This window comes from Hyla sarda, chromosome 6, assembly GCF_029499605.1.
Source record: "Hyla sarda isolate aHylSar1 chromosome 6, aHylSar1.hap1, whole genome shotgun sequence".
Lineage (NCBI taxonomy): Eukaryota > Metazoa > Chordata > Amphibia > Anura > Hylidae > Hyla > Hyla sarda.
In genome coordinates, this window is record NC_079194.1 from 17,272,688 (window position 1) to 17,287,830 (window position 15,143).

The following is a 15,143-nucleotide window of genomic DNA, read 5'->3' on the forward strand; positions in this document are numbered from 1 at the left end:
GCCACCGAGAGAGTCGGGAGGCTGCATTTACAAAGGGAGGAGTGTAGTACTTCAGAACGCTCTCCCGGGTCAGAGGGTAGCTGGGAGGGAAGAGAGTAAAGTTTGGAGTAGTAGTCAAAGAATAGTTTATTTATAGAGTCAGGGTGGTGCTGAAGGGTTCCAAAAGGGTCCTCCAGTGGCGAAGGGGCCTGAGCGGCAGCTCGATCACGGAGGCGTCGTGCCAACATGGTGTGCGCCTTATTACCTTTTTCATAAAAACACATACAATGCATACAAGAGTTGACGCTCCACTTTGTAGAGGGCCAAGTCATGTAACTGGGACCTCACCACCACCAGACGCCTCAGCACTGATATAGAGGGAGAAGAAAGCAGAAGGGCCCTGAAATGTTGTATTTACCCCCTGAGTTCTCGAGAGTGAGCCAGAGCATCATGTTTCAGCCTAGAGCCCAGTGCAATACAATGGCCTCTGAAGACTGCTTTGTGGGCTTCCCATAGAACCACCTGCGAGGACACAGACCCTTCATTATCGGCAAAATAGGTTGTGATGCTATTCAGGATCGAGTCCAGAGAAGAGGGGTTTTTAAGCAAGGAGTCATTAAGACGCCAATGACACCAGCGCACAAAAGATCTGAAAGGAGAGAAGGAAATAAGGACAGGGCTGTGATCAGACCAGTAAATAGGTTCAAGATAAGCAGAGGAGAGCATACGGACCATGGGTAAGTTCCCGAAAAAATAGTCAATATGGGTGTGGAAGTTATGTGGGTGGGAGTAGAAGGTAAAGGAGCGATCCGTAGGGTGGTTAATCCTCCAGAGGTCGTAAAGCCCCGCCGAATGTATCATGCGACGAAAATGCGTAGAGAGGCGTGACTGTGTAGGAGAGGGTGGTGTATCCGACAGTGAGTGCTGATCAGTGGAGGGAGAGAAAACCAGATTAAAGTCACCTCCCAAAAGCCAGGTCGAAGAGGGATAAGACCGCAGATGAAAGAAGACCTTATGTAGGAAGGCGATCTGGGACAAGTTGGGAGCATAGACATTACAGAGAAGGAGTTGTTTACCACCCAGGTTCTCCTGGACTACAACATACCTACCAGAGGGGTCAGTGTAAGTAGAGGAAACCTGGAAGGGACAATGCTTAGAAATCAGAATAGCCCAGCTACTTTCCTATCAGAGGAGGCTATCAGAGGAGGTTAAAAAAGACTGGGAGTAAATGTGCTGAAGGAAGTGGAAGGTACCCGTCTTGTCAAAGTGCGTCTCCTGAAGGTAGACTATATAAGCGTGCAGGGTCACTAATTCCCTCTGCAATAAACAGTGCTTAGTAGGGGAGTTCAGACCCTTCACATTCAGGGAGAGACACTTAGCCATGAGGGATGGTGTAAGAGAAAAAGTGCATGTGATCAAGGTACTTACTCAGTGTAGGACAGGTGTGCAAAGGTGGCTTAATCAGGGTGCAGAATCTGGTGAGTCTCGAGAGAGGACCGCTGATCCTAGAAAAGAATAGAAAGAGACACAAGGAACAAAAGAGAGAGACAATAGCAAGACATAACTTGGGGTGGACAGACAGGAATCATAAAGGGGAGAACAACAGGGGAGACAAATAAAAACAACAGTATAAAGGAGAAACCAGTGGCTCAGGGGCCAGAGAGGAGGCCAAATCTAAACAGAGCAATAAAAGAAACATTCCAAACAAGAACATTCCAAAATTTGTCAAGGCCTCTGGGGGGAAGGTGGAAGTACGCACCCAAAAGAGACTACTTTCAGGAACCAAGGCTCCACCCAGAGATCTGGCCAAAACAAAAACTACCCACCACTACTGGTAACAGGGCATAGGAGAACCCACATAAGCGTGACATCAGGCAAGAGTGAAGGCTTGTCGCAACAGAAACAATGCAAACATTCAAACCCCCAAGGAGGTAAGGGGCCAATCCAGAGGATCACATGGAGAGAGAGGGGGGATTAACGGAGGGGGGCGGATCACGATGCTGTTGGTCAGATCTACAACGTCTCCCCCGAGCAGGTTGCCACACGGTAGGGAGAGGGAGAGGAGGGGGAGTCAGCGCCCAGTCGGTGAGCTTCAGGATCTGGAGGTCCAGGGCAGCACAGAATCCCGGGACATCAGCAAAGGGCCGTAGTACTGCAGAGCGTCCATCCCGTCGAGCCGGAAGTGCAAACGGAAATGACCACCTGTAGGGTACCTGAGCTGAGCGGAGAGTAGATAGAAGGAGCTGTAGCATCTTGCGCTTACGCAAGGTGATCCAGGAGAGATCCTGAAACAATTGCATAGGAGCCCCATCAAAGTCAAAATTCCAAAGTCAAAAAATATAAGAGAGCATGCTTTAGCCATAATACGCTCCTTCACCTGGAAATCAGCAACACAGCAGATCACGTCCCTGGAAGGGCCACTGGAGGGACAGGGGCCGAAGGGCCCGGTGAGCACGGTCCAACTTGATCTTGTGAGACGTAGGTTCACCAAGGATCATGTTAAAGATTGCCTCCAACGTTGCGTGCAGGTCTTCGTCCCTAGTAGCCTCCGGGAGACCACAGACTCTAATGTTGTTACGCCTGCCCCTGTTGTCCAAGTCCTCGTTGTGAGAGTGAAGGCCGCTCAGGAATTCGGATTGAGTAGAGATGGTGCCATGCAGATCCGCAATGTAGGACCTAGTAGAGTCATGGGCCCCTTCCAGGTCATCCACTCTATCATAGACATGTTAAAGATCCTTTTGCATATCAGCTATCTCAGCCCTACAGGCGACTTTGACGTCAACAATAAGCGCCTTAAAGTCCTCTTTATTGGGCATTTGAGAAAGCAACAAACTAAGGTCCGGTGTCAGCGGAATAGAGGCTGGAATTTCAGGACAGTCCAGCTCAGGGTCCAGGCCAGCGTCCCAGGAAGGGGGGGGCAACTGCCCAGCTATGTGTGGTGGAGGGTGGTACAGCTGGAGAGGGACCCAAGGGGGCCCTGGTCTTGTCCCCTCCTGAGTGCAGTCTGGAGGTCGATATAGCCCTCTGAGGCTTTGGGGAGGCCAGCAAGGAGACCATCAGGCAATCAGGGGTCAGAGCCACCAGGTCAGCAACAGAGCAGGGGTGCAGCCCAAGCTAGAGAAGTCTCTGGCAGACGCTCCCCAGGGGAGCCAGAAGGTGAGACACCACAGGTAGTAGCATTAGGAGAAGGTATGAGATATAGGGGCACTGTCCCTTTAACTGAGCCCCTGCCTGAACCGAAACCAGAAGCTGGAGAGAGGGGGGTCTGAGGAGGAAGAGGGCACATGACAAGTGAGAGAAAGGTGAAGCAGGCACAGGGAACTTAGAGCTGGGGCTGTCACTCACCAGCACTGAAGGAGTCCAATTGAGTGAAGGAGATGGCGGCCGGAACGCGGACTGCTGCGGCAGCACAGCCCGCTCAGGAGTGCCAGAGGAGGACAGCAGTCAGCGGTCTTCAGGAACAGGCATGTCCTTATCGACAGGGGCAAGGGAGAGCCGCCGGAGTGGAGAGCCGGGGAGAGAGCGTCCTTCCGTCGGCACACAGTCAGGTGCAGGCTCCAGGACCGTGCGCACAGCTGCCGCGCCCACCGAGTGGGAGAGCAGCACACATGAGGATCCAGGCGAGGCAGGCGGGGAGGCCTGAGCCGAGGAGGGAGCCCCTCGGCATGGAAGCAGTGGCGGTGGGTGCAAATAAAGCTTAATTAAGGCTTCTGGGTGTGCGGAGCTCCCCTAACATGGAGCCATCTTAGACCGCGGCAAGCCACGCCCCCCCCCCCCTTTTATGCATTTTTAATATTGTTGGCTACATTTTTAGGTTTCTGCCCGCTTACATAAATTGGTCCCTGTTTAACCTCTTAAGGACCAAGGACGTACCGGCATGTCCTGAGTCATTTCCCTTTCTATAATGTGGGACCACAACGTGGCCCCGCGTCATAGCGGGTCATCATAGCTGGACATGGCTAATAGCGCGCGGCAATGATCACGGTGCCGTGCGCTATTAACCCTTTAGACGTGGCGTTCAAAGTTGAACACTGCATCTAAAGTGAAAGTAAATCACTGCCGGTTAGCTCAGGGGGCTGTTCGGGATGTCCGCGGCGAAATCGCGGCATCCCGAACAACTCTGGGATACAAGGAGGGTCTCCTACCTTGCCTCCTGGTGTCCAATCGCCGAATGACTGCTCAGTGCCTGAGATCCAGGCATGAGCAGTCAAGCGGCAGGATCATTGATCACTGGTTTCCTATGAGAAACCAGTGATCAATGTAAAAGATTAGTGTGTGCAGTGTTATAGGTCCCTATGGGAGCTATAACACTGCAAAAAAAAAAAAGTGGGGGAAAAAAAGTGAATAAAGATCATTTAACACCTGCCCTAACAAAAGTTTGAATCACCCCCCTTTTCCCATTTAAAGAAAAAACAGTGTAAATAATAATAAACATATGTGGTATTGCTGTGCGGAAATGTCCGAATTATAAAAAAATATCATTAATTAAACCGCACAGTCAATGGCATACGCGCAAAAAAATTCCAAAGTCCAAAATAGTGTATTTTTGGTCACTTTTTAAATCATGAAAAAATGAATAAAAAGCGATTAACAAGTCCGATCAATACAAAATGTTACCGCTAAAATCTTCAGATCACGGCGCAAAAAATGAGCCCTCATACTGCCCCATACGCGGTATAGTTATAGGGGTCAGAAGATGACAATTTTAAATGTTTACATTTTCCTGCATGTAGTTATGATTTTTTTCAGAAGTACGACAAAATCAAACCTATATAAGTAGGGTATCACTTTAATCACATGGACCTACAGAATAAAGAGAATGTGTCATTTTTACCGAAAAATGTACGGCATAGAAACAGAAGCCCCCAAAAGTTACAAAATGGCGTTTTTTATCTCAATTTCATCTCACAATGATTTATTTTTCCATTTCGACGTAGATTTTTGGGTAAAATGACCGTTGTCATTACAAAGTAGAATTGGTGGTGCAAAAAACTAAGCCATCATATGGATTTTTAGGTGCAAAATTGAAAGAGTTATGTTTTTTTAAAGGTAAGGAGGAAAAATGAAAGTGCAAAAACGAAAAAAAAAAAAAAAAACTGGTCCTTAAGGGGTTAAAACTAAATATTTTTTCTTTTTTTTTGGTACCCAACAAAATTCTTAAAAAACGCCAAAAGGGCCAAAAAAATGCAATTTTCAAAGGCAAAAACGCCAGAAAAAAACACAAGAAAAAAAATTCCAAATGCAGGAAAATGCCTAGTATTTTTTCTTGCGTTTTTTTGGGCCAGAAAAAAAACTATTGGAACCAAACCTCTGAAGAAACCAAAAAATGGTTTTCACCAACGGTCCCTATTCAATTTCACAGAACATGAGAGGATCTGCAGAGAAGAATGGCAAAAAATCCCCAAATCAACATTTGCAAACCTTGTGGCCTCATCTCTAAGTAACATAAATGAGGTAGAGGGTGTAATTAGCACCTAGGTGTAGTAAAGTGCACCTGAGTCTCCATGGTTTCTCGGCACAATATAGTCCCATACAATAAATACACTTCACACCATACATTCCGTGTTCTCCAATAAATCACTTTACTTTAGCCACATGTTTCCATACAAAAACTATTTTGTGAGCATAGTGTGACAGAACACAAATTATTCACCCAGTGCGTGTCACTGATGAGGTTTACGGCATTACTTCAAGCTTCCACCGGAGCTCCGTGTAATAGTGTCCATGCTGGCTGTACCTTTTGCTTTCTTATCTGGACAGCGGAAGACTGTTCACCCGAAGGTGAGAAAATCAGGCGACGTTTCAGGATCTCTCCCTTTCTCAAGCCTAATGTGCATACACCTACCACCACTACTTATACATCATACTCTCGTGAGATTTCCATATCTATAAAGTTAAAATCATACAAAGTAATTAAATGCAATGACAGATGTTATTCCATAAGATGTTACATCGGTTAAGCATAAAATATGTATAGCAATTCTATAAAAATACAAAAATACTAAAATTACAAAAATATTTTTTGTTTTCTTTCTCATAAAAATACATTAAAATAGCAGTTTTCATTAATACCAATCGGAGACATAGAATTTAGTTTAGTTATCCAGTATATTTCCCTTTTTAACAATTTCTTTTTAATATCTTCCTCTCCTGTACGATATATTTCCTCCAGCACCATCCACTTTAAATCACAGACTTGATGTTTATTTTCCAGAAAATGTTTTGCCACACTAGTCTCTCCAAATTTTACACTTTCTACTTTTATGCACTCTTCTTCCTTATCTTGTATTGCCTTTTTAGTCATAGTTCTGATTGTACTTTTATGTTCGGTGATACGGATTTTAATGGCTCTAGATGTTTGAACTATATATACCATACCACATGGACATTTAATCAAATATACAACTTGTTTAGTATTACAAGTGAACCAGCCATGTATTGGGAACTTAATTCCTTTCTTTGGATGCATGACTGTTTCTCCCGTAATGCCGTAAACCTCATTAGCGACACGCACTGGGTGAATATTATGTGTTCTGTCACACTATGCTCACAAAATACAAAGAGAAAAGACACAGGAGTTTGATATGTTCGATGGAGCTTCTACTGACAGTGAAAGGATTGAGACTCAATCTAACAAAAGTGCACATGATTTGTTAGGGGTGCGTCCAAAAACAACAAAGAAAGAAAGAGGAAAAATAAAAGAAGGAGAGAAAATGGAAGGTGTGCACACCAGAGCTCGGGACAGATACAAACCATAGAAGGGGTGAGCTTTTGATTAATATAGCTAATGTTGAACTTTCTGAAGCACAGAAAAATGTATTGAATTGGGGGTTGGGATTTGTCCCTGCTGTTATTACCTATAGTTTTGAATTTATGATTGGTTTTTATAAGTTTTGTAGAGCAATAAGATTAAAAATTAATTTTTTTATGTAAATCGTGGCAAAAGGTCATGTGATGAGGAGATCCCAGATAAATTAAGAAAATGTAGTAACTTTGACCCCAAATTGTCTAATACACTTTTAGAAGGGTTTCAACAGGTGGTGTTAGATGAGGTGTGTAAAGAATGGGATAATGCTAAATTTAAAACAAGATCTAATTTAAATAAAGAAGAAAGGGTAGCCCTGAAAGAACTGCAGGAAGATCAAAGAATTATTGTGGAAAAAGCCAATAAAGGCGGAGCAATAATTATACAGGATAAAGAATTATATATGTCAGAAGCACAACGACAATTAAATGAGAAAGATGTATATCAAAAACTTAAAGGTGACCCAATGAAAGACATTAAAAAAGAGGTTGATATAGTCCTATAAGATTCAGTTATTAATAACATAATAACTCCCGATGTTAAAGAAATCCTTAGCAATAATGCACCTAGAGTGCCGGGCCTCTATTTATTGCCAAAGGTTCATAAGGACCTGATTCGGCCCCCGGGACATCCCATTGTCTCGGGGGTCGACTTGGTCCTTTATCCCCTAACGGTTTATGTGGATAAATACTTACAGAAAATTGTCAAAAATTTGACTAATTGTCTGAAAGACACTAACAATTTTTTGGTCCGTATACAGTCTCTTAGTGTCATGGAGGACACATGGCTATGTACCATGGACATCAAGAGCATGTATACAAATATACCGACAGATGAAGGTATGTTAGCTATCAAAGAGGAATAGATGAAAGATAGTACGTTGGATAATAGAAAAATTTGATTTCTCATGGACTTGCTGGAACTTATTTTAAACAAGAACTTTTTTTGTTTTGGAGATGAATTCTTTATACAGCAGCAAGGAACTTTGATGGGGTCCCCTGTGGCCCCCAGTGTCGCAAATATTTTTATGGATAGATTTGAGAAACAACTTGTTACAGCAAGTCCATTGGGAAATTATGTAATTACTTGGCTCCGATTCGTGGACGACGTGTTTGTCCTATGGTCCGGCACACGACCCGAATTGGAGGAATACATAAAATTTTCAAATAATTGTCACCCATTGATTGAATTTACATGTGAAAAAAATCTAAAAGAAATACACTATTTGGATGTACATATTAGTAAAATTAATAATAAATTGGAAACTTCATTATTTTCTAAAGAAACTGATAGAAATAATCTGCTCCATAAAAAAAGTGGACATGCACCACAGGTTTTTAGGGGGATCTATAAGGGTCAGATTATAAGAGCTAAAAGAATCTGCAGTACACAGGATGAATATGAAATGAATAAAGAGAAATTGATTAGTAAATTTGTACAAGAAAAAATTAGTTGAAGAAGCAGGAACCGAGGTTGACAAAATACCTAGGGAACAACTAAGGAAAAGAAATGACAAGAAAAATTGGAATAAAGCAAGACAAAATGGTACTGTTCCATGCGGTTCTTGTCAGAACTGCAGTGGAATAATAAAGGGAGAAACAGTCACGCATCTAATGAAAGGAATTAAGTTCCCAATACATGGCTGGTTTACTTGTAATACTAAACAAGTTGTATATTTGATTAAATGTCCATGTGGTATGGTATATATAGGTCAAACATCTAGAGCCATTAAAATCCGTATCACCAAACATAAAAGTACAATCAGAACTATGGCTAAAAAGGCAATACAAGATAAGGAAGGAGAGCGCATAAAAGTAGAAAGTGTAAAATTTGGAGAGACTAGTGTAGCAAAACATTTTCTGGAAAATAAACATCTGTGATTTAAAGTGGATGGTGCTGGAGGAAATATATCGTACAGGAGAGGAAGATAGTAAAAAGAAATTGTTAAAAAGGGAAGTATACTGGATAACTAAACTAAATTCTATGTCTCCGATTGGTATTAATGAAAACTGCAATTTTAATGTATTTTCATGAGAATGAAAACAAAAAATATTTTTGTAATTTTTGTATTTTTATAGAATTGCTATACATATTGTATGCTTAACCGATGTAACATCTTATGGAATAACATCTGTCATTGCATTTAATTACTTTATATGATTTTAACTTTATAGATATGGAAATATCGCGAGAGTATGATGTATAAGTAGTGGTGGTGGGTGTATGCACATTAGGCTTGAGAAAGGGAGAGATCCTGAAACGTCGCCTGATTTTCTCACCTTCAGGTGAACAGTCTTCCGCTGTCTGGATAAGAAAGCAAGAGGTACAGCCAGCATGGACACTATTGCACGGAGCTCCGGTGGGAGCTTAAAGTAATGCCGTAAACCTCATCAGCGACACGCACTGGGTGAATATTATGTGTTCTGTCACATTATGCTCACAAAATTGTTTTTGTATGGAAACATGTGGCTAAAGTAAACTCATCTCTAAGTAAACTGGAACCTGTAATCAATGCAAAAGGTGTTTTAAATAAATATTGAGTACAGGGTCTGAATACGTATGTCACTGCAAGATTTTAGTTTTTCCTTTTTAATAAATTAGCAAACATTTTTAACATTCTACAAAAAAAAAAAAAAAAGGGAAAATCACAATACGTAGATTAAGTTAAATGCAATACCTAATATGTTAAGTAACTAAACTGAAGATTTTTAGGCGCAGTCCTCAAGCAAAATCCTATAAAGAGTGCCAATATCATGTTTGTTAAAGAATCACATTTTAAATCTAAAAAGTACATAAATAGTAAAAAAAAAATTATAATAAAATAAAAAAAACATGCCAGTTTAAAACAATGGGAATGGAGATAGACATATAAAGTTGTTGGAAGATTAACCTCTTCAGACCACAAGGACATTGCAACTGGATAACTGAAAGTAAATACACAAGAGGTTTGTTTACCACAACATGTCTATAGGATAATTAACCCCTTGAGGCTAAGTTCCTACTTGTTTTTTTTGGGGGGAAAGCGCCAAGAAAAACGCCAATTCTGCCACATTGCGTTTTTTCGGCCAAAAAACGCTGCGGCGGGATGTTAGCTGTAAATCAATGAGAAATCGCTAAATTCTTTTTCCACTTGCCGTTTTTCAGTTTGGTGTTTTTTTTTTATCCTTTTGGCGTTTTTTCACTCTTTTTTAGCTCCTTGGCGGTTTTGCAACATCGCAGCATGTTGAGCCAATGGCGTTTTTTCCCCTGAAATTGTGACGTTTTGTAGGGTACCATTAAAAAAAAGTAATAAAAAAGATACAGTAGTGAAGGAAAAAAATTGTATCTAACCAAATTTATCTTTTTTATGACAACATTTTTATTAATTTTTAAAACAGGGATCAATATATGTATGCGGGCAGGGCGCTAAAAATATAGCCGACAATAATAAAAATGTAGCAACACAAAAAGAGAAACACAGCCGCACATCCACATTTGTAATTTGATCTAATTGCTTCTCAGCATAATTTCAAAAACTAACAGGTTGTTCTTATACATTTTGATCAAAAAGTACAAGCCCAGTCGCCACGTCAAGGCCATCTCGTTAGAGTGGGTCCCTAACCAGACACTGGCGTAGCCCCAGGCGACCAATGCCTCCGAGACCCCATGCCCAACAGGGGGGAGTGACCCAGTGGCCAGGCAGCCCCACTACTGCCCGACCAAGCCCCTGGCTCCGGGCCACTCCACCCCACAGACAAAGCATCACAGAAACAACGGCCGCCTGAGAGAACCACACCAGTATGAAACCTACCATGTGCTCACTGGCCTGAAATTTTTTGATCAAAATGTATACTAACAACCTGTTAGTTTTTGAAATTATGCTGAGAAGCAGGTAGATCAAATTACAAATGGTGGATGTGCGGCTGTGTTTCTCTTTTTGTGTTGCACATTTGTAGTCTCTCTCTTCTTCCACAGCCAGCACTCCACTCCACCCATTTGGCCCAGTTGTTTTTAATTAGCATTACCCATTCTCCCAGCCCTCTGGCAGTGAGCACATGGTAGGTTTCATGCTGGTGTGGTTCTCTGTGGCGGCCATTGTATCTGTGATGCTTTGTCTGTAGGGTGGAGTGGCCCAGAGCCAGGGGCTTGGTTGGGCAGTAGTGGGGCTGCCTGGCCACTGGGTCGCTCCCCCCGTTGGGCATGGGGTCTCGGAGGCAGTGGTCGCCGCCGGGCGTTACGCCAGTGTCAGGTTAGGGACCCAACGAGGTGGCCTTGACATGGCGAGTGGGCTTGTACTTTTTTATGAAAATGTATACTAACAACTAAATTTGGGGTAACATCCGCATTTTAGTGAAAAAAAATCAAATTTTTCATTTTCCTGTCCAACTTTAGCAGAAATTTGTCAAACACCTGTGGGGTGTTAAGGCTCACTGTACCCCTTGTTACGTTCCTTGAAGGGATGTAGTTTCCAAAATAGTATGGCATGTTTTTTTTTGTTTTGTTTTTTGCTGTCCACGCACCATAGGGGCTTCCTAAATGTGACATGCCCCCCAAAAAACGTTTCAGCAAAATTTGCTTTCCAAATGCCAAATGTGACTCCTTCTCTTCTGAGCATTGTAGTGCGCCCGCAGTACACTTGACATCCACACATGAGGTATTTCCATACTCAGAAGAGATGGGGTTACAAATTTTGGGTGGCATTTTCTCCTATAACCCCTTGCAAAAATGTAAAATTTGGGGGAAAACCAGCATTTTTGTGAAAAAAAATTCATTTACACATCCGACTTTAACAAAAATCTCAGAATCAGAATAATCGGTAAAAGCATCCCAGAGTTATTAATGCATAAAGTGATAGTGGTCAGAATTGCAAAAAAGGGCTCCGTCCTTAAGGTTAAAAAGGGCTCAGTCCTTAAGGGTTTAAATGGCATCTCATGTTTGACAGCAAAATGTAAACAGTCGTTTGTCGGCTTTGTAGATCGCTCCATGCTAGCTATTAGCAGTGGCCCTCAGCTGCTAAGAACAGTCATGTGCTGCCAGGTATGAATTGGTCCCAAACTCATTCCATCTACCCTTAAGGGCCCTATGACATAAATAAATGACATAAATAAATGTCATGGGTCGCTAAAGGGGTACTCTGGTGGTCAACGTGTTTTTCCGTTTTTGACTTACCCTATTTGTTTTGCTTCATTTCTATTCTTGTTTTTTAGCCTACTCTATTTCCTTTCTTTGTTGTCTTTTTATCCCCCACTTTGTTTTCCTATCTTTGCTTCTATTTCCTGTTTCTTTCTGTGCTGAAAACTACAAATCCCAGCATGCCACATGCCTTGCCGGTTTGGGGTGGCTCCTTTCTTTTTTTTTTTTTGTTCCGCCCTTTACCCATGCTACTATTTTACCGGGTCAGCCCCCTTATACACAGCACACTAATATAATCAGCCCTGGTTGGGCTACATTGGCATACACACACAAAAAAGACTACAACTCCCAGCATGTGTCATTCAGGAGTCTTCAGTCTGTGGTATAACACCAGCATGCTGCCTCTGTAGTCTCCTGGGGGTTGTAGTTCACCACACCTCTGTAGGGCATACACCAGTGTTTCCCATCCAGGGTGCCTCCAGGTGTTGGAAAACTACAACTCCCAGTATGCTCTGACAGCCTTTGGGCATGCTAGGAGTTGTAGTCTTGCAACAGCTGGAAGCACACTGGTTGGGAAGCAATGGTGTAACATGATGTGTATGCTGAATAGGCTAGAACAGTGTTTCCCAACCAGTGTACCTCCAGCTGTTGCAAATCTACAACTCCCAGCATGCCCAAAGTCTGTCAGGGCATGCTGGGAGTTGTAGTTTTGCAACAGCTGGAGGCATACTGGTTCGTAAACACTAGCATACACACACACAACAGGGACTACAAATCCCAGCATGTGTCATTCAGGAGTCCCCCCCCCCCCTTCACATATAGGGGGAGATTTATCAAAACTTGTGCAGAGGAAAACTTGCCCAGTTGCCCATAGCAACCAATCAGCTTTCTGCTTTCATTTTTATGAAGGCCTGTGAAAAAGGAAAGAAGCAATCCTCTGCACAGGTTTTGATAAATCTCCCCCATAGAGATCATTCCCAGTATGAGATTCATTCCCCTGCAGTCCATACATCCCCAGCCCTTCTCTGTGAGGTCCTTCTCCTGTGCAGACCTGCGTCCTTAGAATACAGAGTAGGGGGGAGGGGAGGTTAGGAGCTGTGTACTCAGCTGAATGAGATGAGGGGGCGTGGCTTATTCCTCTCATGCAGACAGAGAAAAAAATTAAAAAAAGCTGTGACATCTTTTCCACAACAGACTCAGAACTGTGGACAACAGTAAAAGAGAGATTGTCTGTGAAAAGTATGGGCAGCTGTAGGCATTACATTACTGGTTATACTAACACAAGACAGAGATTAGAATTAGGAATTTCAAAAACACAAGAAGAATAGTTTCCAAGTTGTACATACCCTGTACATACACGATCTTGTGGGGGGAATAACATTTTGTTTTCATAGCCATAATAAGATCCATATGAAAACTGAAAGATCCCGGCCAACATTACATCTCCATGTTTAAAATACCTAGGTGTATCTCCCAGTGAGTGTAGGGCACAATTTTTCTGCGGTTTAGCTGTGTGTAAGGCAGAGAGTAATAATAGAACTGTAATCTTTAACAATTTCCATCTGAGAAAAAAATTAAAAAAAATATATTATTCTATCATACCATGTAAGCTTGCAGCTGATGCTTTATATATGATAACATAGTTAGATTTGTAAGGGAAAAAAAACTTATAATAAAATAATGTAAGTGTATGGCTTTTGGAAATGCAATGTCTTTTACAACCATCCTATTATCATTAAAGTAACAAAGCTAGAGAGTATCTGCTGCTTCATATTAGAGGTATATCTAGTTTGTCTTGTCTCTGTGCCAATTAGATATGAGAGACATGTTTCATGTAGTGAAGAATGAGTAAAGGGGTTATCTGGCCTGAAAATATTAATGGCCTATCCACCAGATAGTAAGTTAATGGCCCTCATTTACTATTGCAAACCCGACATGTTTTGTCGGGTTGTCCACCAGATTCTGTCGCATTGCACCAGAAATTCTGTCTGCGCCAGAATTTGCTCCAGAATTGAAAAAACCCGACTAACTCTCCCTTTTACTAAGAAAACCTGAAAAGGGTGCGTGGTTGCCGGGAAAAGGGGGCGTGATCTCAGGAAAGGGGCGTGTTCCCGACATTTTCACAAAAAAACAACATATTTATTAAGGTTTCCACATATGATGTGCTGGATTTGAGCTGAGGAAAACCAGACAGATCAGAGCGTGTGTAAAAAAAGCAAAATGTAGGGAAAGTGGAAAATGTAGGGAAACCTTAGTAAATAGCGTGGAAAATAAATTGTAGGGAATTAAAACCCACAAAGAAACCTACACAACACTCTTAGTAAATGAGGGCCAATATGATCATCTTTAGTCCAAATAGGGCATGCATTTTATGGGAGACTCGGTAAGAAAAGTATGGACAGCTTTAGGCATAATACTACAGGTTATACCCAAACAAGACAAGAGATTACGATAAGAAATTTCAAAATCTGCTGTTGTACATACACATTACATATAGAATCTCCCCTGGGAAAGCTTCTGCGATAGATTCTATAATAAAATCCGTATGTGTACTGAAAGACCCCAGTCAACATTATATTTCCATGTTTAATATACCTAATTGTAACTCTTGATGAATGGAACACACAATTTTTCTGTGGTTTAGCTGTGTGTAAGGCAGTGAGTAACAACAGAGCTGTGATCCTTAGCAATTTCAATCTAAGGAAAGAAAAAGATTAAATTATTCCATTATACTATGTAGGCTTGCAGTTAATGCTTCATATATGAGAACATAATTATATTTGTTAAATAATAACAACAATAATAGTAATACAATTGTAAATGTACATCTTTTAAAAAATGTCTTTTCTTAGATTAAGAAATGTATTTGAAGTAGTGAAGAATTATAAGAGGGGTTATTTGGCCTTACAAAACTGATGTTCATAAGCATTTGTGGTTGGACAACCCCTTTAAAGGGGTACTCTGCCCCTAGACATCTTATCCCCTATCCAAAGGATAGGGATAAGATGTCAGATCGAGGGGGTCCTGCTGCTGGGGACCCCTGGGATCTCGGCTGCAGCACCCACCTCAACGGCTTTCGGCAATGCTGGAGGCTTGCGGATCCCGACCACTGGAGCGAAAGAGCGTGACGTCACAACTCTGCCCCGTGTGATGTCATGCCCCGCCCCTAAATGCAAGTCTATGGGAGGGGGCGTGGCGGCCATCACGCCCCCTCCCATAGGCTTGCATTGAGGGGGCGGAGCATGAC

General features: G+C 42.2%; 1 protein-coding gene across 5 annotated transcripts in view; it reads right to left on the reverse strand.

The window, feature by feature from the left end:
* The window catches only part of LOC130275364 (vomeronasal type-2 receptor 116-like), a 204,744-nt gene that overhangs the window by 98,389 nt on the left and 91,212 nt on the right, over positions 1–15,143 (reverse strand). For 4 of the 5 annotated variants that reach the window (XM_056523240.1, XM_056523243.1, XM_056523242.1 and 1 more), the window contains 2 exons: positions 14,492–14,593; positions 13,243–13,458 (listed from right to left, as the gene is read on the reverse strand). The exons of the other annotated variant lie outside the window; for it this stretch is intronic. In XM_056523240.1, the coding sequence (XP_056379215.1) occupies positions 13,243–13,458; positions 14,492–14,593 (318 nt within the window). The remainder of the gene's footprint in view (positions 1–13,242; positions 13,459–14,491; positions 14,594–15,143) is intronic. 5 annotated transcript variants of the gene reach the window in all.